The sequence below is a fragment of the Penicillium bovifimosum genome (assembly GCF_028826915.1).
Source record: "Penicillium bovifimosum strain IBT 22155 chromosome Unknown utg000006l_segment0_segment0, whole genome shotgun sequence".
NCBI lineage: Eukaryota > Fungi > Ascomycota > Eurotiomycetes > Eurotiales > Aspergillaceae > Penicillium > Penicillium bovifimosum.
The window spans coordinates 981,376-1,003,981 of NW_026622715.1; the positions used below are offsets into that span (position 1 = coordinate 981,376).

The 22,606-nt window shown below is 49.8% G+C and overlaps 7 protein-coding genes across 7 annotated transcripts; 5 read left to right on the plus strand and 2 right to left on the minus strand.

The window, feature by feature from the left end:
• Positions 1-280: 280 nt before the first annotated feature.
• On the plus strand, positions 281-1,125 carry N7515_008009 (60S ribosomal protein eL21; the record flags this gene model as incomplete). The annotated part of the gene is made up of 4 exons (XM_056668753.1): positions 281-381; positions 501-568; positions 632-679; positions 795-1,125. Exons 1-4 carry the CDS (start codon positions 346-348, stop codon positions 1,123-1,125), a joined length of 483 nt encoding a protein of 160 aa, XP_056518583.1. The 5' UTR covers positions 281-345.
• Positions 1,126-1,941: 816 nt separating this feature from the next.
• Positions 1,942-3,264, plus strand: N7515_008010 (putative mitochondrial carrier protein (Rim2); the record flags this gene model as incomplete). Its single annotated transcript, XM_056668754.1, has 3 exons — positions 1,942-2,126; positions 2,209-3,162; positions 3,225-3,264. The coding sequence occupies 3 exons, from the start codon at positions 1,942-1,944 to the stop codon at positions 3,262-3,264; spliced, it is 1,179 nt and encodes a 392-aa protein (XP_056518584.1).
• A 5,982-nt stretch (positions 3,265-9,246) lies between these two features.
• N7515_008011 (putative C2H2 zinc finger domain protein) lies at positions 9,247-11,920 on the plus strand (the record flags this gene model as incomplete). Its single annotated transcript, XM_056668755.1, has 2 exons — positions 9,247-9,324; positions 9,380-11,920. The coding sequence occupies 2 exons, from the start codon at positions 9,247-9,249 to the stop codon at positions 11,918-11,920; spliced, it is 2,619 nt and encodes an 872-aa protein (XP_056518585.1).
• A 1,060-nt stretch (positions 11,921-12,980) lies between these two features.
• On the minus strand, positions 12,981-14,435 carry N7515_008012 (uncharacterized protein; the record flags this gene model as incomplete). The annotated part of the gene is made up of 3 exons (XM_056668756.1): positions 12,981-13,171; positions 13,230-13,903; positions 13,966-14,435. 3 exons carry the CDS (start codon positions 14,433-14,435, stop codon positions 12,981-12,983), a joined length of 1,335 nt encoding a protein of 444 aa, XP_056518586.1.
• Positions 14,436-15,374: 939 nt separating this feature from the next.
• On the plus strand, positions 15,375-15,781 carry N7515_008013 (translocon subunit SSS1; the record flags this gene model as incomplete). Its single annotated transcript, XM_056668757.1, has 4 exons — positions 15,375-15,459; positions 15,515-15,573; positions 15,638-15,665; positions 15,741-15,781. The coding sequence occupies 4 exons, from the start codon at positions 15,375-15,377 to the stop codon at positions 15,779-15,781; spliced, it is 213 nt and encodes a 70-aa protein (XP_056518587.1).
• Positions 15,782-16,536: 755 nt separating this feature from the next.
• Positions 16,537-18,910, minus strand: N7515_008014 (WD40 repeat domain-containing protein; the record flags this gene model as incomplete). Its single annotated transcript, XM_056668758.1, has 5 exons — positions 16,537-17,601; positions 17,658-18,023; positions 18,106-18,491; positions 18,551-18,649; positions 18,727-18,910. The coding sequence occupies 5 exons, from the start codon at positions 18,908-18,910 to the stop codon at positions 16,537-16,539; spliced, it is 2,100 nt and encodes a 699-aa protein (XP_056518588.1).
• Positions 18,911-21,451: 2,541 nt separating this feature from the next.
• Positions 21,452-22,147, plus strand: N7515_008015 (sorting nexin-3; the record flags this gene model as incomplete). The annotated part of the gene is made up of 3 exons (XM_056668759.1): positions 21,452-21,529; positions 21,730-22,051; positions 22,119-22,147. 3 exons carry the CDS (start codon positions 21,452-21,454, stop codon positions 22,145-22,147), a joined length of 429 nt encoding a protein of 142 aa, XP_056518589.1.
• Between the last annotated feature and the right edge of the window lie 459 nt (positions 22,148-22,606).

Consider the following 22,606-nt stretch of genomic DNA (forward strand, 5'->3'; position numbering starts at 1 on the left):
CCGAAATTGCTATATTTTGCTGTATTTCGTTCCAATTGATGACGGTCAAGTCGATCATCATGCGATATGTCCAACGGCCAAGTACTACTGTGAATAGCAAACCTTAGAACTTTTGGAATGATGAAGGGCGATTCAAGCTATGATTGGGTGGAGATCGAAGGTTGCGCTAATTCCATTTGGGAAATAATTTAATAATCCTAAACGGGACTAGCGTCCACGGGGCTTAGCGAGCCCTCAGAATGGATTAGTCAGTAAATCCCACAAATTGTTATCCGACACTCTAGTTTTTCGAGTTGAAGGCCCCGTCGACAATTAACCACCAGCACCAACCACAACACCGCCGTCATGCCTCACTCGTACGGTCTGCGCGCCGGCACTCGGGTACGTTTTGATCTCCTTTGCGACACACGTCTTTTTTTGAAACTGGAAGAACGACTTCAACCGACCGGATATGCTCTTTGGTGGCCTGGGAGGATAAGTGCTAACGACACGACGAACAGTATGCCTTCAGCCGTGGCTTCAAGGAGAGCGGTATGATCCGTCTCTCTACCTACATGAAGACCTACCGGTATGCTCCAGTCCTCGAAACGCGAACAAATGAAAGGGATTGAAATCTAACAGATGTTTTTAGTGTTGGTGATATTGTCGACCTCAAGGTCAACGGTGCCGTCCAGAAGGGGTCAGTACAATCTCGATATTCCCATTCATTGCCATCGCTCGAACGCCCACTGCGATCACACGCCATAGGCAATGCGAAACTCGGAAAAGACACAAGAATCTAACAGTTTGAACAGTATGCCCCACAAGGTCTACCACGGTAAGACCGGTGTTGTCTACAACGTCACCAAGTCCTCCGTCGGTGTCATCCTCTACAAGAAGGTCGACAACCGCTACCTCGAGAAGCGCATCAACGTCCGCATTGAGCACGTCCAGCACTCCCGCTCCCGCGAGGACTTCATCAAGCGTGTCAAGGAGAACGCCATCAAGAAGCGTGAGGCCAAGGAGAAGGGTGTCCACGTTCACCTGAAGCGCCAGGCCGTTGGTCCCCGTGAGGGCCACATCGTCAAGCCCGCCGGCAACAAGCCCGAGACCGTCGTCCCCATCGCCTACGATACCCACATTTAAAGGATTCGTTTTCGAATTGGGACGGTGTGTGCGGTTGTTAGGTGTTTACTGGGTTTCCACTCCATTTTTGCCTAGACTGAAATGGAATTTGATACATGAGACGAAGCGCAAAGGGTTTCGGATGCCCTGGCACATCTCTCGCCTGTGCATAGATTCCCCTGAATGAAACAAAATCAAAAAATTTCCGAGTTCATGTCTACATTTTTCCAGCTCAGTTTGACCAAGCTTTGATCTACCGTTCTAGACCTGCGTAGTGTTGTTCGCTCTTGATCTTGGTGACAGTCTGATCTCAACCATCTGTACGCACGGAGTACACAGGTTGAGCAAAGCTCAAACTCCATGTTTACAAGTTCCAATAGCTACACAGTATTCTCAGCGATTGGATTTGGCCACAATTGGTATCCGACAGTTCCGAATGATGGGGTTTCTAGAAGGGCTTTGCGTATCTGCCATACTCCAGGATCGAACGTCATTTACTAGGAAATTGATCATTCCGCTTTACCAGTCACATTGATGAAATTGAGAACTTCAGATATAGATTCATATATGATATGACACGTCCCCGTCTCAACGTGAAGTAGTCATTGGTAGTAGATTTGCCCCTTAGGAAGGCCTCCGCCTGGAGAGCGGAGAGAAAAAGTCAGACCCGCTCAGGAAAAGAAATGTTGCTTGACAAGAAACTTCATCTCTTCATGTACACCAATTCGACTCTACTTCTTTGGGTGATGATTTAATTTGCGTCGCGTTTGACATTTCTTACTTTTTTATTTTCTTCCACAATCTCAGCCTTCGTGGCGGCTTCTACTTCCGGGCCCAATGACCTTCTCAACCACCGCAGCTCCCAGCTCTGCGCCGGCGCAACTGGGAGGCACTTCTCCATCATATAATAAAGACCCTGTTCCACAATCGCGTGAAATGGGGGATGTTATCCCCAACCAGACACAGGCCCCTAGTCAGGAAAAGCCTGATGCGAAGCCATTTGCACACTTCGTTGCTGGCGGGTACGTTTTCCCCAGAAGACAAATGGCCCATTAGGGCTTCACCGGAGGCAAAGAGATCATATCAGCTAACCCTCAATCATAGACTAGGTGGCATGACTGCCGCAACGCTCACTTCGCCGCTAGATGTCCTGAAAACACGCCTGCAGTCCGACTTCTACCAAGCACAGCTCCAGGCTCTACGCGCCGCGAAGCCTGCGCCGGTGCCCACGTCCAATACTTTAGTTAATCTCACCCGGACGGCCGGTATGCACTTCAGCGAAACCTTCCAAATCCTCCGCTCAATACACGTACACGAAGGATGGCGCGCGCTGTTCAAGGGTCTGGGACCGAACTTGATTGGCGTGGTTCCCGCACGCGCTATCAATTTCTATGTCTACGGAAACGGGAAGCGGATACTGAGCGATTACTTCAATTACCAGAATGCCCAGCAGACTCCCATGGGGATTCACCTGGCCGCTGCGGCAATCGCCGGCATCGCCACAGGTACGGCGACGAACCCGATTTGGCTGGTCAAGACACGTTTGCAACTGGATAAATCCAATGCGGAGCATGGCAAGAGTCGTCAGTATCGCAACAGCTTCGACTGCATCAAGCAGACTGTGCGCCATGAAGGCATCCGCGGTCTCTACCGCGGCCTTTCCGCTTCTTATCTGGGTGTGACCGAGTCATCTCTTCAATGGGTGATGTACGAGCAGATGAAAATGTATCTCGCCCGCCGTGATTCTCTTAAGCAAAATGACCCAGGCTACGAGTACACCTCGTGGGATTCAGCGGAGCTCTGGGGTGGTCGTATCACTGCGGCTGGTCTGGCCAAGCTGGTTGCTGCTGCTATCACCTACCCGCATGAGGTTGTCCGAACACGTCTACGCCAGGCCCCGACTGTCTCGTTGGGCAATGGCAAGGTTGAGATGAAATACACTGGCTTAGTGCAGTGCTTCAAGACTGTCTGGAAGGAAGAGGGAATGGTCGCCATGTATGGTGGCCTGACACCTCACTTACTACGTGTCGTTCCCTCCGCTGCGATTATGTTCGGAATGTGAGTTGCGCCAGATTTCCTGAAGATGCATGGAGATGCCATATACTGACTTGATTTACTAGGTACGAATTCATTTTGAGAATGTTCGGCACGACATCATAATTCGGCCCCGTCACTTTCAGCTCTACCCTCAGGGCATTGCTTCTCCACTCCCCCGCCGCCATTGTACAATACTTCGCTTCTATCTCGCTTTCCTCTCCCCTTCCTAGTGACTAGGGAGAAGCTTTCTTCGGCTTTTCTTACTATCTATTGTGAATAGAAGAGAACATGGACCTCCTGCATGGGTACGGCGCATGCGATTTGGGTTGCAGTCCAATCTGAACAGGCGTCTCTACTCCGACTTTATAACGAAAGGCAAAAAACATGACTTTTAATTGGCTGTTCACCTGGGAATCATGATTTCGACGGGGCGAAGCTCCGGGGCATTGCACGCTGCCTTGTGTATTATAGAATTTACCTGCGACCCTTGTTAGAATGACAGTTATTCCTGAAACACTTCAACTGGCCACAGCCAGGGTCATGCACGATCTATGCACGGTATATGCAGACTGCATTGCAGATGTCGGAGAATAGCTAAAGAGCTTAGGTCTAGGTATTGCACCGCCACCATATGAAAGCTTACACTGTCCCCCTCCGAGGCACTGCTGCTCGCACAAGACCTCGAGTCTCATTGGGCACCTAACCTGCTATACCCAGGCGACGAACAATGGAATCCAAATCCACCCACTTGTATGTTACCCATGAACTTGCGTGAACACTCCGCCACGCTTTACTTCAAGCTGGTCAAGCGCCCTGTGGGCTATATGGGAGCCATGGAATATTCCTCAACGGGCATATCATTTTCGCGGATAGGTGATTGTCTACACATTGCCCCTGCAATACAAAGGAGTACCCGGGGCGAGCAAGACTTGGCAGACAATGAATAGAGAGCCCTGGGGCTTTGTGCCCGATTATCGTCATGCTTCCATTTGCCCAACCCGGAGCGGCTCTATGTAGAACTGGGGGGAGCCGGGCGATGGTTCCTTGTGTTTCGGACCCTGTTCGCATGTGGAGAGAATGAGATTACCTTTACTTCTCGATCGATCTAGAAGGCCACTTCTTACCGTGACTCCATGATCTTCATGGATGCAGATCATTCGCACATAACGCGCATGTACATGAACGTCTAGAGCTTGCGGCATCTGGATGCGCTCAAAAGTACCAGCTTGTGGGTCGTTTAGACCTGAGGAGTTACCAAGCCACTGTTGAGAGCAACACACCTTAGGTACCAGACGTTTTGCAGAACAAGGCGATGGGTTGAGATCAGCTGCTGCGCCACGAATGCCTTATTTCGAGAACTTTTTGATGTCACGTACACCATGTTCACGCGATAGAGCAATAGTAGAGAATTCTTTCAAACACATCATTCCCCTTACCCCTCACCTTGTCGCCTGAAACCCCCAGAACAAATTCCCTGGAGCCCACATTCTGAAGATGAGGCTGTATCAGGAGGCTTAGACTGGAAAATTGGCAATGTCCATCTCGACACGACATTCAGTTCCATTATGTCAAGTGACTTTCTGTGGCTGGTAGCCTGATATTATTCGAATTATCAGCGAATCGTACGACCTGCAAGAAATAAATGCAAGGTCCTCTTGTCTGCCTAGCTCTGGGCAAGATCTCAATCCCGGCCGAACCCTATCCTAATGTTCCTAATGCTGAGGCTACTGGCTAATGTGACATGGCTGCAATATCGAATACAAATTGGCGGGCGATTATGATACCATGTACTATCAACAGGTTGCGTGTGTTTTACATTTTGCAGTAATGGATATCAGTGGTCGAATTCAAGACTATTCTTCTCTGCTGCATTGAAGAAAGGGATTATGAGGAGATCGCCATCGGCATCAGCCCCTACACCGCAAGTTGAACCCTCCTATCAGAAATCCGGGGAAGTGGCTTCTGGTGATGATTGTAAGTGATTAGGCTTAAGAATTCAGGTGAAATTTGGGCATTTGGGGAAGCTCAGAAGTCCCTAATCCCTATACACTGGTAGTCTGGTACTGAGCAAGTGACATTGAATGTGCAGCTGAATTATGCTTCCTGGGCCGCATACTCATACTCCCGCGAGCTTGGGTGAACGAAATGTCATGGGAACGCCACTGGCGACGGGCGCAAGATACTCAGGTATCGGAAATTTTGCGCCTGACAGGCGCGGGGAGAGGCGAAAAGGCAGCCCGTTCGGGGTTGATCGGCAGGGGCCACGGCCACGTTACGAATTTGATTGAGCGAGTTCTGAGGTGTTCGTTTCGATCTATGCCGGTCTTCACGTGGGGCAAATGACCATTGCCCAATGCATCTCATATCCTTGGGAACATGTCAAGTCCGAATGCCCGGTTCAATAAAGCCAATAAACTATGACATCGCAGACGTGCGGCCACTGTTGGCTCTGAACATATCAATATCCATTTGACATCTCCACTAAATGCATTTTTGTTATTCTGCTTTATGAAAAGAACAGAAACAAAGCCCCATACGCTATCTAAATGTCCATTGTTCAACATGTGCGTGAACCAAGTCGCATCTTGGCCAGCACTATGTTTTATGTCAAATTTCTAGAAATGCTCCTTAGAAATGTCAACGCCTGGGATAGGATAGGGCGATCCATCGTAGATCGTCACACCGATTTGCTTCACCTCATTTCACCACTACCTGACACCCTAATATTTCCAACCCGGGAACACAATGGCCCAATGTCACCCGGGTGGTTTTTCCGTAGGCAACGAGATGCTGAAGTGCTCCATCTTCTCAACTTATAACTGAGGCATCTTCCCCTTCAAGTTCAAGATGTGTATATCCACAATCATTGCCTAGGTATCTACTTCTGCAAGATAGTTGAATACCTTTCCTGGCTAGGTACCAGCTCTATCAATAGACTCGATTTCCGCATACCTAAAGCTCTGGCTTGCCTTTACTGTCACTGCCGACCCCAATTCTACAAACAAGTGCCAAAATGAGCCACAAACAGTAAGCTGGCAGCTTTTATCCCGTCAACCATCGATACTCAATACCCAGATAACCCAATTACAGATGCACTTGTCTATCTGTATTAATCAATTATCTAACCTTGGAATTTCACTCTTCCTCAGGACCTCGTCTGACTACCTCGCGGCCAAAACCCCCAACAGCTCTGACAGAAGTACCACTGCCTTCGGCCACAGTGGCGCCTCCCAGACTTCTTCGCTTGGCTCTGGAAACGATACAACGAGAAGTTCGTACGCACTGGACACATGGACGAAAGCGGGACCCTCATTGGATCCGTGGTCATCGGCCAAAGCTTCCTATTATCCAAAAGAGCAATCTTAGGATATTGTGTTTCACTGGCATTTGTCAGGATTGGGTTCTGTATCTGCCTATCTGGTATCAGGGTTTGGTACTGATTATTGGTACAACGCTTTATGGGGTGTTTTGTGGTTATAGAACGGGTCGGGGCTTGGGCAATACTAAAAGGGTCTGTAGGGCAGATTAGAGTTGACCGTTTAGGATTGCGGGGCCTGCCTTGTGGATCGAGACGATCATCATTCATCTCCACTGGTCTTGACTCTCCGCATTTTTCCTTTTCCTTTCTGTATATTTACTTTTGATCTCATTTTGGCTTGTCGCTTCATGCTTGTACTGGAAGGTTACAGTGGAATACTACCGGGTATAGAGAATAAATCCAGTCACTCGCGGTTCTTTTGGATTCTTGGTCTTTGAGTATCCTTCTTTCTTAGGTCAAGATCGGGGGACTGGCTTTTGTAACACACCACATAACCAGTGCACGAGTTAATTCCATATTCCTGTCATAATTCTGTCAGAGCGCAATCAAAACAGCAAATTCCCCATCGACTGGAAGCGTCTTGAAGTTGTTTGCCAGATCAAATGTGATCAAGCTTAGATTCATACTTTGGAAAGTTTGGATGAGCCATGGTAGCATCTCTCGGTCTATCCCGTCGCCGCCTGATCCAAACAATCGAATCACTTTACTGTCACTTCACTACGAACAGTTAACTATTCTTCTCTTCGTCCTTTTACAATCCTGCTCCCTGCTCCTCTGCCGCGCTCACAGCCTGTTACTCCATTGTATTCCAAGGATGGGCTCAATTACCCAACCTCCACGTCGTCTACGCTGCCTCACTTTGCAAGTCTTGGCCAGACCACATAACCCATGATGAAATAATATCTCCTCGTGGGTGGCTGGAGAAGGGACAAAGCGAGGAAGCTGGGTGGCGACTCTCACCACCCTATGCGGCCCGGCGGCCGTGTGAATTGAGCCTTGGCTAGAGACAGCCACCAAATAACCACAATGAGGAAAGCAACAGTCGGTGAACCTGGAGAACAGGCGAACTCGGTGGCGAGTATCACCATCTATTGCCCAAATCATGGGATCCAAGGGCGAGAAGACAAAAGTACTGCTGGGTATAATTGTCCGCCACTATCCGACGTTCCGACGACAGGTGGGATGGATCGATTGGCACAGGGACAAGGGGAGGTTAGTCTTATCTTTGTCAGAACAGAGTGTCAGCGTCGAGCTATCCGAGGTCCCGTTCTCCATCGAGAAAATGTGGTTGATTCCGCCTTGAGCCCGGAGCCCCTATGCAACTTCCCCCGTCCAGTGCCAGCTTTCAATCACCTGCCCATTCATTCCTGCACCCGAATCCTGACGATTCTACGCGCGCCTGATGGTCTCGCCTCACTGGCTGGGGTGTTGGTGGAGTTTTGCACTTATTTTTCATTACTTTTGAGTCTTGACCTCCCTCAGGCCTCAGCCGTCAGCCCCCGGCCCGGGGCCGCTGACGCGCTCCCCCGCTTTTGCCCTCTGCACAGCACACTATTCTGAAAATTCAAGCTCGCTTCATAGTTTCCTCAAGAAATTCGGACGCCCTACGACATACCCTCGGCCGATCAATGGCGGCTCTTTGGGTTTAATCGAGTCCATGGTCCGTGCACTGTGGGTACAAAGGATAGGACAGGAAGCATGTGTATAAGCATGTCACATATGATATTGATCGGTGTTAGGCATCAACGGGCCGTAGTTTAGCTGTCTTATCCGCAGTGGCCAATAAAATCTATTGGTTTGCTCAACTTTTCATTGGAGGTCTCCAATTCTCCAATCCAGATTCCAGTCTATTGATCTACCCTCCGCTGCGAACACTTGTCCATTGGAACCCTGGGGAAAACGGGAAATGTCCGTAGTGGACATCGTTGTTTGTCGTTGAACTCTTTCTCGCAACTGTCGGGCTCTCCGGAAACCGAACTGTCGAAGGATCTGCATATTGAATCAACAACGTGTACAAATCGACCTGCGCCCAAAGCACTGCCTCCTGAATCTTTGCTCCCTCCCGGATGTCCCAAGTCCGAAAGACCGAAACCTGCCAAAACAGTGGATAGTGTCACCGCTATACTTCTAGGAGACTAGGTTCTCACCGCTATACTTCTAGGTTCTCACTATTATGCTTGATTTCCAAGCGACTCCGGCTCGGTGGCAAGACAACAGATCTGGATCCGCAACTACCGGCGGTCTACCGCAAGTCATGTGTAAAGAGCCCCTCCAACTGCAAGAGGGGAATTTTCTGATTGGTTGCCTCATGATATCAGCCGCCATATGCAGATCACAAAATCTGACAAGGTACCGCCTCGTCACAATATAGTGCACGTACAAAGCTCATACCCTTGCGGGCCTTGCCTTGGGCTCGAGTTTTCAGGAACCGGGATAACTAGTACTGCATAACTTATAACCATCAGGAACGGTCTTTGGCTGGAGTAACGACGAGTGGAAGACCTTCCTTCCGGCCCGAGGTCTGGTTTTATTTTATTTTATTTCTCTTTTTCCCTTATTTTTTCGTTTTTATCCTCCCCTTCAAACCCGGGTTTTATGTCTTCATACCCTATAGGTTGAGGCGCAGAGGCCATGCCCCAGTTCACCTGAGAACTATAAGTACTCATAACACGCTTTCTTATGTACTTTTTGTCCTACTTTCACTGGCCAATTTCTCGAGCCTACACCCTAACCTTGTTTGAGAATACTTCTATGTGAATTTATCTTACAATATCAAGGCCAACGAGATGGACGACTTAAACCAGTGGGACTTCCCTCTTGACTCTGCGTCCTCCGAAGGGTGGAATGCTGAAATCAATGCCGGAGTAGGCACCTCATCCGTACATTCAAGCTTCATAATACTAATTTCATGTCTCATAGGGCTATATGACAGACTTCACCGGCGCATCGAGCTCGACGAGTTGGGACGCCCCTCTCCATGATCCATTAGACTCCACATTTTACGCCACTGAATCCAGTGGTCAATTGACAGCACATCCTATACAATATGAGGATGATGCGAGCAACATGGAAAGGGATCTGCCCTTTAAGGAGATCCCTCAATATCTTGATTTACCGGGTTTCCCAGAGCCGAACATCAGTCCTCAGGCTGCACAGTTTCTCTCGGGTCATTCCTCAGAGCTTGACCGCATTGCAATGGGAATACCAGATCCCAGGCCCTTCTCCATGCAACCCCCTCTTGCGGAATTTGGGGATCAAATGGTCAGGGCTTTTGCCGCTTGCAAGAATCGTATGTCTGCTAAGTCATACCCTCAAGATGAAGTTTCTGAAGTTCTGGAAACGCTTCGAATCATGACCACCTTCTTCACTTCCAAGCTCTCCCCATCCCCAGCCTCGCCATCGCCAGCCTCGCCATCCTCGGCCTCGCCAGACAAGCCTGTCTGCCAGGCTAGGGTTAGATTCCAGTGTTACCTGTGTGAAGATAAGGCGAATCCAAAGATGTACACAGCCTTTAATACACTCAAAAGACACCTCAGTACGACACATAGGATTTCCAGCGAGCAGTGGCACTGTTCCAGATGCAAAACTATCACATTCCGGCGGGACAGGATGCGTGAACATTTTATCTATCACCACAGGTTCGACATAACTTCAGCCGAGCTGGAGCAAACACGATCGCCATTGCCCGCTCCAGACTCATGTCCCATTTGCTCCAAGCCAGTAGTAGCTGAGTGGGATGAAATTTTCAAGCACATCAGAGAGAACTGTTCTAGTCCTCGTCCAGAAGCTGTTCCGACCAATGGCAATCAGTCTCGTCGTGGCAGCGACGGGAGAGGGAGCGTTGGAACAGGTAATGGTCATAGCCAATGCCACGGGTATGGCTCTTTCACTGCTGAAGCTAGTCACCACAGCGGACAGTTGCCGTCCTACCTCGACGAATCATGGAATCAATCCAATAACCAGAGGGGATATAACCCCTACCCTGACGCGCACTATGAGGACCCCGGAAGCATAAGCAACGCGGAACCTGGTTCTGCATTGCATTCTGTGATAGATGGCCAGCTCAATCTCGGCCATCATCAAAGGTCTACCAATGTTATTGGAAAACTCCCAATGAACGACTTGCCTTCCAGGTCGGTTGAATCCAGAGCCCACCTTCCTGGAGGAGTCGACAAGCAGCCCAGGAAACTGCAGCCTCCACATACACCAGGAAATTCGAGATCGGGACAATCTTCCCAGAAGCGCAAGCGTCCGAGAAAAGAGAAGGAGCCAACACAACAGAATGAACCTGACCCAAGAGCGTGCGAACAGTGTTCTCATATTATGACCAGGTGTGAGGAGTGCAGCACGGTCAGAGGCTGCCACATATGCGGACCTGGTCCGTCTGGGGGTGCTATTGAAGCTGGAAATACCTCGGGGATGCTTGTGCGAGGCTACCTAAGCCCGTCGTCAGCTGTCACCACTCTAAACCCGACTTATCTTGACTTCCAGAATATGCTTGAACCATCCGGTCTCATGCCCACTCAACCCTCTTATCATCCTACCGGCGGGGCCACCCAGCAATTCTGGACGCAAACTCCATATCAATCATTCCAAAGTATGACGGACACATTAGTAGGCGACTCATTCCCTGGAGATCAGTTCATGACGATAGCGCAAGTTGCCGGAGGCCACGAAGTTCTGAGAGGTCTCAACGGCAAGATCCAGGAATCCTCTGTTGTTGAATGTGATACCAGGTTGCTTCGCAGTATTGGGCTTGATTCATTCATTTGCTCGTCCCAAGTGAAGGGTCAAACGAAACAACTGCAGCCCGAGGCTGCAGTTGTCCTGACTCCAAGTTTATATACAGATTTTGTCTTACGAAGCAAAGCGTCGTCGGGAATTTCCAATGCCCCACAGCCGGCATTATTTCAATGCCAATGCGCATGCATCACCAAGCCCCTCCTGAGTCGCGAATGCCGCGCTGTCTTCCAATTATCGCCGAACGAGTGGGTTGATATGACATTCAAGATATCTCCAGCACACGAAACCAGTCATCCTCTCCGCACTCGGATACAAATCTTTGCCAAACTTCTCAAGCTCCGCACAGCGGCAGCGCAGTCAACTACGCAGAAGCAGAGACGTCGCTCTATCGAGTCTGTATCCAAGTGTGAGGATCTCGATGATACCGACTCGGACCAAGGTCTCCTAGCGACATCACCTTCCGGTTCTGAGCTTACGCCAGTATCCTACTGGACTGAAGAAGTGCAGGACTGGTCCTTCAACTTTGATATCAATTGGGCTGCCCTGGCGAATCTCGCCCAGTGGGCCGGCGGCATCGATGCCGATACGTGCCAGAATCTCTTACTATCTGATCATGGCCACGTACTGGACTTGATAGCAATGTATATCAAGTGCAAGTTTGAGATATATTGGCTGTTGATGGGGTCCAGTGGTCTCAGTTTGCTTTTGAGCATCTAGACCCGGCTTGTCACTTTCAACTATCTTCTACTTGGGTCCTATATTTTGTCCCATTTATTCCTTTTATCCACATGTCTTCCATGTCTATTACCCCCAACCCCCTTATACCCAATTTCTTCCATGTTTCCCTCCTGCTGTCTTTCTATTGTCGATGTACCGCATTATACTATACATAGAGAGCCTCCTGTACAAGTCTGTATACTGCGCGATTAGCATCTGACTTCCATGAAGGATACACACCGTCATGCGTTCATGGGTGGAAGACTACTTACATTACACGAATTACAGAATGGCGTTCTGATTCACGCAATACAATGTCATATTATTTCGTACTTCTATTTCTTTAAAACTGAGCTCTGAAAGAAGTAGATATGCAACTGGTCATGTGATATCAAACAAGCCCTAATAAAGACCGAACAGAAATATCCAAGACAAGACAGCAGAGCAAACGAGGCCAGTGAGGTGGCAGCGTGCTGAATTTCCGGGCAGTACTATTATTGTACTGTGTATCGATTTTTAGATTTTGCGTTGGTTGGCGAGATATCGCGAAATCTCGAAAATCGGCCGTGATGTACTTCAGTAGTAAATATGCGTAAAATGGTGATCTAGTCTTAGTGGCCACTGTATTCCCGTCCCAGACGTTCCGCAAAAAGGATGATTCAGCATCCTCAGGCAGGCGGTGGAATGGCCAATGCCACCGCCTTTTTTGCGGGGCGTCTAAGGACACTGAGGCAAGAAGAACATGCGAAGACGGAAGATTAGATGCTTGACGGGCGTTGAAATTGGTAAAGCTAAAAAGGGAGGCATGTCATTAACTGTTTGAAGATACATAATACGCAACGTGGAACGAACTGCAAACGACGTCAACGACAGACAATGTTCACAGTCCGAGCCTCAAAACGTGAAACCGTATTGCGTGAATTTTGAGTGGTAAGAAGAAAAAAGTGCCCTCCCTCCGGACCTCATCATCGGGCCACCCAGTCTGGTAGAAAAAGTGTGAGGGCATCGAGCCCATGTTCTCCTGCGAGTGGTGGACTTTGCGCAATATATTGCAATTGAATTAAGTCTGGCGAGAACGCTTAGCACCATGAGGGTTCCAGGAACCATCAGCGCCAGCACCCTGTCCTTGGTTGTTGGGACCGCCCTGGTTGCTGGGACCACTCTGGCTGTTGGGACGGCCTTGGTTCGCATTGTTGTTGTAGAAGTTAGCAGGGGTGAAGGGCTGACCGGCGCCCTGGTAACCATGCTGACCTGGACAAAGTTAGGACCAAAAGACCGAGAAAAAAAAGTTAGAGCCAAGATCACTTACCTTGTGGCTGCATATTAGCCCCCATACCGGGTCTCATGTTACCCATGTTTCCCATAGCAGGATTCATATTTCCCATACCGGCACCCATACCACCCATGCCAGCACCAGCCATATTGCCCATGCCGGCACCCATCATACCCATACCGGGCATCGCGTTCATACCCATCCCACCCATAGCAGGCATGGCAGGCATTCCCATCATGCCACCAGGGCCCATAGCTCCACCACGGCCGCCACGCATGCCGCCGCGCATGCCACCCATCATGCCACCGCGATTGGCATTAAAGTTGAAGTTTTGCATACCGCCCATAGCAGGGCCCTGGAAACCACCCATCATGGGGTTGGGGACACCTTGATATCCGCCCATGCCACCACCAAAATTGCCGCGAGCATTGTAGTTGCCACCCATGCCGCCACGGTTGTTGTAGCCCCCGCGACCGCGGAATGAACCGCCGCCAGCATTGGCATTGTAGTTGTTGCCGCCGGTGTGAGGGCCGCTGCCAGTTCGGCCAGCAGCGCCGCGAGCGGGATTGTCTTTGGGAAGCGTTCTAAACGGATTCTGGTGAGCATTGGTGTAGTGAACGGCGTGACCCTGTCCGTTGTTAGGGATAGACTCAATGCTACGACGGGCAGCTGCGGCTGCCTGAGCGGTTGTGAACAGGACAAAGGCTTGACTGTTAAGTCGTAAGTAAGAACTCCGATATAGTTGTTGGAATTATGTATAGGATGTCCTTACCCCTTGCTTTTTCCGTTAACCTTGTGCTCACTGAAGGTCACCTCCTTCAGCTCAGTCTCAACGCCGGCATGATTGGTCCAGGCGCGAATATCTTCTTCGTTATTCCACCAGTTGAGGTCGGTAATCATCAAAGCACTCGTAGCATTTGCATCGCGCTCTGATTGAACTCCCTCGGGCTCCTTGCGCTTGGTACCTTGCTGGACAGCCGGTAGACCGTTGGGCTGCTGCTGAGGAGCCTCCTGAGCTCCGTCGGTGGCAGCGGGCTGGTTATCAGCAGGAGCAGGCTTCTCCTCCTTCACGTTGTCTGACTGGTTATTGGCGTTGGTCGCACCCGCGGCATTCGTCTGGGGAACATCTGAAGCATCCAGAAGCAGCTCAGCGTCCTCATGCTTGAAATCAGCTGGTTCATTGGCATTGTAGGTGCCATCGCCGTAGATGTCGATGTCAAAATTGTCTTCGTCGGTAGCCATCGTGACCTAGATTAGCGTCCTACACGAGAGGATTCAGTTTTCAAAAGTAAGTTGTAGATTGGCTGAATTTCAAGCTCGAAGATACAGGCCCGCTTTCTTGTCTGCAGATTCAATTTATCAATTAGCATTGACAATAACATCAGTGGGAATAACAGTATGAGAGGGTGGGGTCAGCGAGATTCCCGTATTAGCTCCCAGGAGCCCGTGGGATCAAGTCCTCACGGGGTAAAGCAGACGAGAAACGGCCAAAAGCCCCGAAGGGTGACATGGTAATCAGAAACATGAGAGGCGCCGTGGATACGTACAATCCGAAGCGATGAAACGCTTCTGGTGAACAACACTCGCGCGAGTTGTGAACGCGGCGTACAGGATACAGGTTTGTCCCTTGAAAGTGCCGGAACAGATGGGGAAAACGGGGAGATAATGACGACTGCCACAGACAGGCAAGACGAACAGAAGATGGGTATGGAGAGATAGAAACAGGATAGGGAAGCAACAAGATGAGCAAGGGAATGAAGTAAAACGCCGTTCGGGCCGTCGAAAGTGATGAACAAGAACAATCGTCCAGTTGGTAAGCCCTCGCGTGGACCTCCCTGGCTTTCGATAAACAGGAGACAGATAGAAGAGAGTCACAGGAGACCAGGGACGTGAAATGGTCGTAGCGACAGCGGTGGCTGGATGGTTTCAAGGAAGAGTCAGCGAGACGACCTTAAGTCTCGGGGCGGCGAAGCAGCGAGGCAGCGTTGGAGCAATCGCGCAGGCCCGAGCTTCCTAATCTCGGGGCCTGGAACAACTATGACCCGCTCGGACTGAGGCCCGAGCCCGATTGGTCGATGCCATGGGGAAACCACCTGTCTTTTGGACATTCGGCCTCCTTCCTTTAACTTCATTCTTCTCGACATCTTGTGATCTTTACGAAAATATCCAATATTCGCAATCATGTCCGAGACTTTCCAGGAACTTGCCGATATCCCTAAGGACTTTGTCCGGGAGGGTTCCCAATTCGTCCGCCGCTGCACCAAGCGTATGTGCACACTTGTCGTCGAGGGGAATTCATGACACGCTGACCTTCGTGATAGCCGACAAGCGTGAATTTATCAAAATCAGCCAAGCTGTTGGCATGGGTTTCCTTGTTATGGTATGTGTTTACGCGGTTCTCCTCAAGGCACATCAAGTGGCCGAGTAACTGACATTGGTAATAGGGAGCAATTGGCTACTTCGTCAAGCTGAGTAAGTGTCCGAACGTTCGAAACAAACTCCGTGTATGCGATTCGCACGTCACCTGGTACTAATGCATCGTGCTAGTCCATATTCCCGTCAACCAAGTTCTGGTCGGTGGCGCATAAGGGGGATACAAGCCTTGCCGGGCTCTGATCCCGCGGGGTTGTTAAGGAGGATGAGATGATGAGATGGATATTTGAAGAAAATTCTGTTGCCGGTGAGGGGCTAAGGGGTCACTGCCAGGGTGGGCAAACGCCTTATTGATCGATGCCTCGATGCTCGTTACCTGCCGAACTGTGTGTATACGAAGGTGGAAGATGATTGTCAGGAACGCAATCGCTTTATTGCCCGGTGCCTCAATGCCTTGAGCTTGTATGGTTTCGAAATCATCCATTATCCTCTTCGCCGAGACTACAGACGGGTCCCGACCCTTTATGCACTGTCTGTCCTCAACTTTGTTTTTCCGTGACGCCTGCCGTCACTTGGCGCTGTTTTCCTTTTTTTGTGCGATGCAATCCGAAGCACAGAGTGATCGCTGTCTATGAGATACCACCTTTTATCGCATCTTGTATCACCAAGGAGCCCTTTTTTTACTTAATCCACACATTTCAGACAATGATTTCTATGTTCTACGTGCCATTGTTTGCCATTGGCCTCGCGTGTAGCCCGGAATCCCATCTGCGAATTAAAAGGAAGAACAAAGAAGTTGCATTGCATTCGTTATTGGCGAGGTTGAGATCTCAGTATCGTTAAAAATATACTACTAGGTTACATGTTTGTGACAGCGCACAATGAAGGTTCCATCAAACAGATCGTGAATGTTTTCGTACAGTGGGCAAAAACCACATGACTCCCATCACTGGTATTGGGTTCCATTCACCTACCATACTGTATCCTCTGCGTCCTCGTTGATGATCCAACGACGAACGGGCCGACTGCGCAATGGGCGCCGGGAGCGCGGTGCAGTTTTGCGGTATCGATTGAACTCCGGAATGGACCGCAACTTGTCATCATAACTATCTGCCGGAGCTGGGTAGCCTTCATCTTCTGTGGCTCCAGCGTTCCATGAATGGACGGTGCAAGTGCCGGTAGAAAGACCCCAGCCATTCCAGGAGGTTGCTAAGAGAGAGGCTGCGTTAGCGATGTGTACTAGGTCACAGATACCACAGGGGGTCCTACCAGCTAGCACTGGCGCACTGGGGTGCCAGCTTGCATCCCGCACACAAGTTCTCCACACCATATCCCCGCTCATTTCGTAGGCCGTAGCATACGCCTCTGGATCACGCGGCCGGGAGTTGGCCGTTGCTTTGCCAACATCAATTGTACCGGCCAGAGTGGCATCTAGGTTGTACACATAGACCTTGCCGTCCTCGCTGCCGCTATACACATAGCGTGAGTTTGTACTGTCGGGCGGCGAGAAATGGCAGCGAATTAGGGTCTTTAAAACGCGGTGGCCCCGGTATGTAACGACGGAGCAGTCTTTCCTAGGGTCTTTTCGGTACCTGTCTGGATACGCATCGAAGCGGTAATCAAACCCAGTCATACGTTCAAGTGGATTAGCTTCGTCGACATCGGCGGATGTCAGCATCTTTCGTAGATCCCAGAGCTTCATGGTTTGATCTTTGCTGTTGGATAAGACATATCGACCGTCGCCCTTGCTGTCGACATAGGTCAGTCCTTCCGTGTGTCCCAGGAAAGCGCCAGCTTCGCGCCCGTCACCCATTGATCGTCGATCCCAGACCCGGATGGTGCTATCGTCCGATCCTGAGTACAGGATGTGCGGAGACGAGGTATCGCCGTAGCATACGGCGTTTACATGGCGTAAATGGCGGTCCCGCATGGTTAGAACTGGGTACATGCGTTCCACGTCATAAACGATGATGGAATCATCAGATGTGCCAGCAACTATCTCGCGTCCATCTCCGGAGAACCGGAGAGACCAGATCTGTAGCAATATTAAGTGAGTTATTGAAATACTTATATTTCAGCGCCAATACGTACCCCAAATTCATCATCCCTGTCAAGAGATACCCGAGGTCGGCTGATTGGATCACAAAAGTCCAAAACAGTGGGATCTGAGCTGTCCTCTGGGTCTGTGAGAGCCATGTAGACCTGGCTCTTTATTGAACTATAGGCCAGGAAGCGGTTGTCAGGGCTCAATGTCGCATCTGTGATGGTCCATCGGCCGAATGGATAATCGACTGTTTTATAATACTTCCAATCCGAAGGGTTGGATGTATCATACATCCGAACCTTGAAGTCTTGAGCGCAGCAGAAGAAGAAATTCCCATCGTCAGAAAACTGCCCTGAGTAACTTCGGGTATCATAGTGGATGATCCTGTCTGTGACTGACCCTGGAATCAAGCCCTGACGCAGCCCCGAAGGCGTGGGTTAGTCTCCCTTGTCGAACAAATATTAAACATCAACGGAGCACGTGCAGTTTGCGTACCTGGGAAATGGATTGACCGGCTCTTTTCTGCACTCCATAAGTATCAACGCCTAATTCTCGCCACATCAATCTAGTCGCTAGGGCGTTCTTGCGCTTCTTCAGTCGGTCGACATAATGTTCGTCCACTCCAAAATGGCCTTCGCGCATCAACTTCTTGCCTTCTGGATGGGGGACTGGAGGATATTTCGGGGCTTCTCCAGATCCCCTGGCTCGAGGTCTATATCGAAAAAGGCTCATGAAGGCCTCGTCGCCTGGGTCATCTTCGTCGGGTTCCCACTGCTCTCCTTCATGCTCATCCATGGCTGTCGTCCAACCATAGGAGTGAAGGAGGTGTTGTAGCCCACTAGCGGCAATTAACTCGAACAAGCCGGAACCCGGGGCAAGAACTGCTGCAACCTATGAGCCACTGGTTCAAACTCCGCGCAGGATCTTCTATACGACGTACCCCGTGGGTGGCCCCCGTTCGAATCTAAATCCTCGCTGACCTGCGAATCATCCGCTGTAAGCTCGATCTCAATGTTGCCTATGGCGATGTGCGGGTTTCCTATGGAAGGAAGCCTGCGGTTAGTCGCATTGCAAGCCACATGGAGTCATGGTCAACGGTCGAGACTATGGGCCTACCATCTGTGATAGAGAATCCTGGATGATTATCTTCACTGTCCATTTCATCCTCCCAGTCGCCATCGTCCTCGGACGCCTCTTGCGCGGGGCGAGAGTCGGTCATCACGCCTTCTTCCAGCCATTCGCTGGCAGGGTGCCAGGTTCTGTCTGATCCCCCTGTTGAGTCGGTTTCATTATCAGGCATCTTGAAAATGATGTTGTATTATTGTACTTGTGGCACAGGGGATGACTCGATGGATCGCCCAAGTGAGGAGACACCCTGCTTATCGATCCGCCAGATGCTTTGTTATGTCATTCCTCTTATCTCCGAGCCTTATCGCCGATATCGAATACGTAGTACTACCCGGCATAATAAGCGGCTTCGTCGCGAAGGGTCTCTTCACTCTTGTGTCGAGATGTTCGCGAACAGTCTGTCTCAGTATGCTCGTACCGTCGTACGAACCAGCCTATTATCCGACCAGCTGTATCGTAGCCTCGTAGGAAAAACCACGCTTTCTGTAGGATTCTTCTCGCAGTACGCATTTGCCAAATCGATTCGATGGAAGCAAAAATGAGTTGATAATCTTTCTGATTACCTTCGCCTACCATGACGCAATAGTTGACATAAACTCTCCTTACTCGTCTACCACAAACATGACTGAGCTCTAGAACTCAACTATAACCCATAGTACGTCTGCCGGTCCTCGCGGCTGGTCGCACCCTGAAGCTTCCAGCAGCGTCAGTCAACGACGATAGTGAATTATGGGATTCTGCACGCCAGTCTTGAGCAGGATACTAGTTGTACCACTTGATGACTCGATCACTCATCGCCGCCGCCGCCGCCGGTAGAGATGTTCCCGATACGATATCGGCAAAATTTCGAGTCTCCCGATAATTATCCGCCGATATTATCGCCAGGACTCCCGATATTATCGCCAGTTAGCCGAACATACTACACACAGTACACAGTAAGCAAATGATTCAAAATTCTTAAATACCTCCTTCCCCCTCTGATTCCCCCCTCCTTCCAACTTCACTCCTAATTTCACTTCCAACCTCCATAATGCCTGACAGCAATCCCGCATCGCAGCTTATACTTAGGCGAGCTACATCGGGCAAATGTCTCTCTCTCTCTCTTTCCAACCTCCATAATGGATTTCAACGAAAGGAGTATGCGGAGTGTGCCATTGACTATGAATTGCTCAATGGTGACCCTGATTCGGCTAATGGACGGCTGCCATCAGACCAATTGACTGAATCTGATATACCCCAGTTTGTGCAACTCGACGCTGATCATACCTCTATAGATCACGACTCTCTTCTGTTTTTCAGTGTTTTACCTCAAGGATTTGCCTCACAGAACCAGTCCTTTCCTTGAACGATCAAGAAGCCTCGCACAGCACCAACCACTCAATGGGTCTGGAATTACTTCCCCACAACTGAAGTATCCCACTATCCCGTGAGTGGACGGAAAAGTGATTCCAGACTCATTGAATGGTAGGTGCTGGTCGAGGCTTCTTGATCGTCCAAGGACTGGGTCTGTGAGGCAGATTCGTGAGGTAAAACATCTGAAAACAGAAGAGAGTAGTGATCTATAGGTATGATCAGCATAGAGTTGCAAAGACTGAGGTATATCGTATTCAGTCAATTGGTCTGATGGCAGCCCTCCATTAGGCGAATCAGGGCCACAGGTAGGCCGTAGGCCAAATATAAGTGGAATGGAGCCGAGTGAGCCCATGACTTCTACATACATACTACGACCGTGCTACAATGTACCAATGCTAGGCAAATCTCCATATTCGGGTGGCCATACTTGATCATACAGAACATACCATAATTCATGACACTTTTAGCCCAGAATGCAACCGAGCTTTGGATCTACCTCTACCAGACCCATTGAGCCAGCCATCATAATCATCAGCCCATCAGTGGGGTCATAGGACATCAGAGGGTGAAATAGGCAAAAAAACGTGACGGGGAAAACCGTAGAAAAAAGTGACATACCGAACCCAAGAGACACCGACTACTCATCGGTAGCACTCATCGGTAGGTAGCGCTGGGCATGATCGAGAATAGCTAAAAAGCTGTCAGCTCAGTTGGTCATGTTATGCAGGACTTTTACCTCCAAGGTTGTGGGATGAAGTTTATGTTAGCAGAGGCACCGGGCTGCATCCCATTTGATTATCTTCAAACGCTTAGACGGAATGCGTCTATAGATGCATTCTAGGCCAGAATTATTGGAAGCCAGCTGTTAGGTGGAATTCATTTTAATTCTAGTTTTCTCCTTTTCTTTCGAGACGGAGTGTTCAAGACGTAACTAGTTCTGAGCCAAGCGGTGCACTACCAGGAATTTGGATGGCATAGGGTTGTTCTTTCAGCGTTGAACGATAGTCCTGAAATCGCATATTCAAAAATAACATTATTTAGACAGAGACAATCTTAAGCCTCCTGTGATTCATATCATGAAGCAAACATAGATAAGCCAAACGGATCAATTATCACCCGGCCCCCCCCCTCCCTCCCCCCCCCCCTGGGCCCCCACGATAGCGGATAGAGAGCTTCTCCAACTTCCGAGCTCGGGGCATCTTAAGTTCTCGTCTGTAGTTCAGTTCTTGGGGCTTAAAGTGAGGCAAGCTGTCCACTGGAACACACGCCCAAATCCCAACTTAAGCTCTCACCCACAAAAAAGATAATCCTACCAACCGTCCCCTCAACTCTCCCTCCGCATCAACCCAACCCCACCACAATGCAGTCCGTCCCGGAATCGCGACAGCAGTCCTTCGAGGAGATCTACGGGCCTCCCGAGAACTTCCTCGAGATCGAGGTAACCCACCCAGCTACAAGCTCCCAATTTCCCAGCTCTACCCGAGATCTACAATCAATCCCCAGTACCCCGCGAGTCTCGAGACCCAGCTCTATCTATCCCCTAATCAAACCCCATATATCTCCACCCAAACCCCACGTCACGATGCGCATACCAGCCTTACAAAAAAATAATACGCCCAAACTAACAACATTATCCAGGTCCGCAACCCTCAAACCCACGGCACCTCCCGCAACATGTACACGTCGTACGAGATTGTGTGCCGGACCAACATCCCCGCCTTCAAACTCAAGCACTCGGTCGTGCGCCGCCGCTACTCTGATTTCGAGTACTTCCGCGATATCCTGGAGCGTGAAAGCACGCGCGTCACGATACCCCCGCTCCCCGGAAAGGTCTTCACCAACCGGTTCAGCGACGACGTCATCGAGCACCGGCGCGAGGGTCTGCAGCGGTTCCTCCAGATCGTTGCTGGACATCCGCTGCTGCAGACGGGGAGTAAAGTACTGGCCAGTTTCATACAAGGTGGGTTTGATATCATCCTGTGTTTTATGATTCCTGTGCTGGGTTTTTTGCTGATGCTGTTCTGTAGATCCAAACTGGGACCGCAATGCGTGGTAGATGGCTGTTGCCTCGATAATTTATTATACTAACGAGAAGCGTGTCTGCTGGGCGTTACATTCGGCTATGCTGGACTTTTTGTCGCACCAACTTCATCTCCTTCCATTCATTTTTTACCACCCCATAGTTTCATGTCAGACGTCTTTTGTGATTGAAAATGGGCCCCTGCTGGAGTGTATGCTATATGATGATCATTGCCCTGATGTTTTGTGCTCATCTGATATCCGAATCCACCTCTTGTTTTTGTTCTTTCATTTTACTGTCTTCGTGCATAGTTGGAAGCCTGAACTCAGTCCATCTAGGTTCTTAGCAATATCAACGTAACTCGGAACTCGGACAAGAGCAAAACTTTTGATTGATAAGATTCCAAAGTAGCAAAAACCATCGTGTACTGCGGGATATAGTTAAACACAAAAAACAGGCGACAAGCTGAGAACGAAACAAGAAATACTGGTCCTC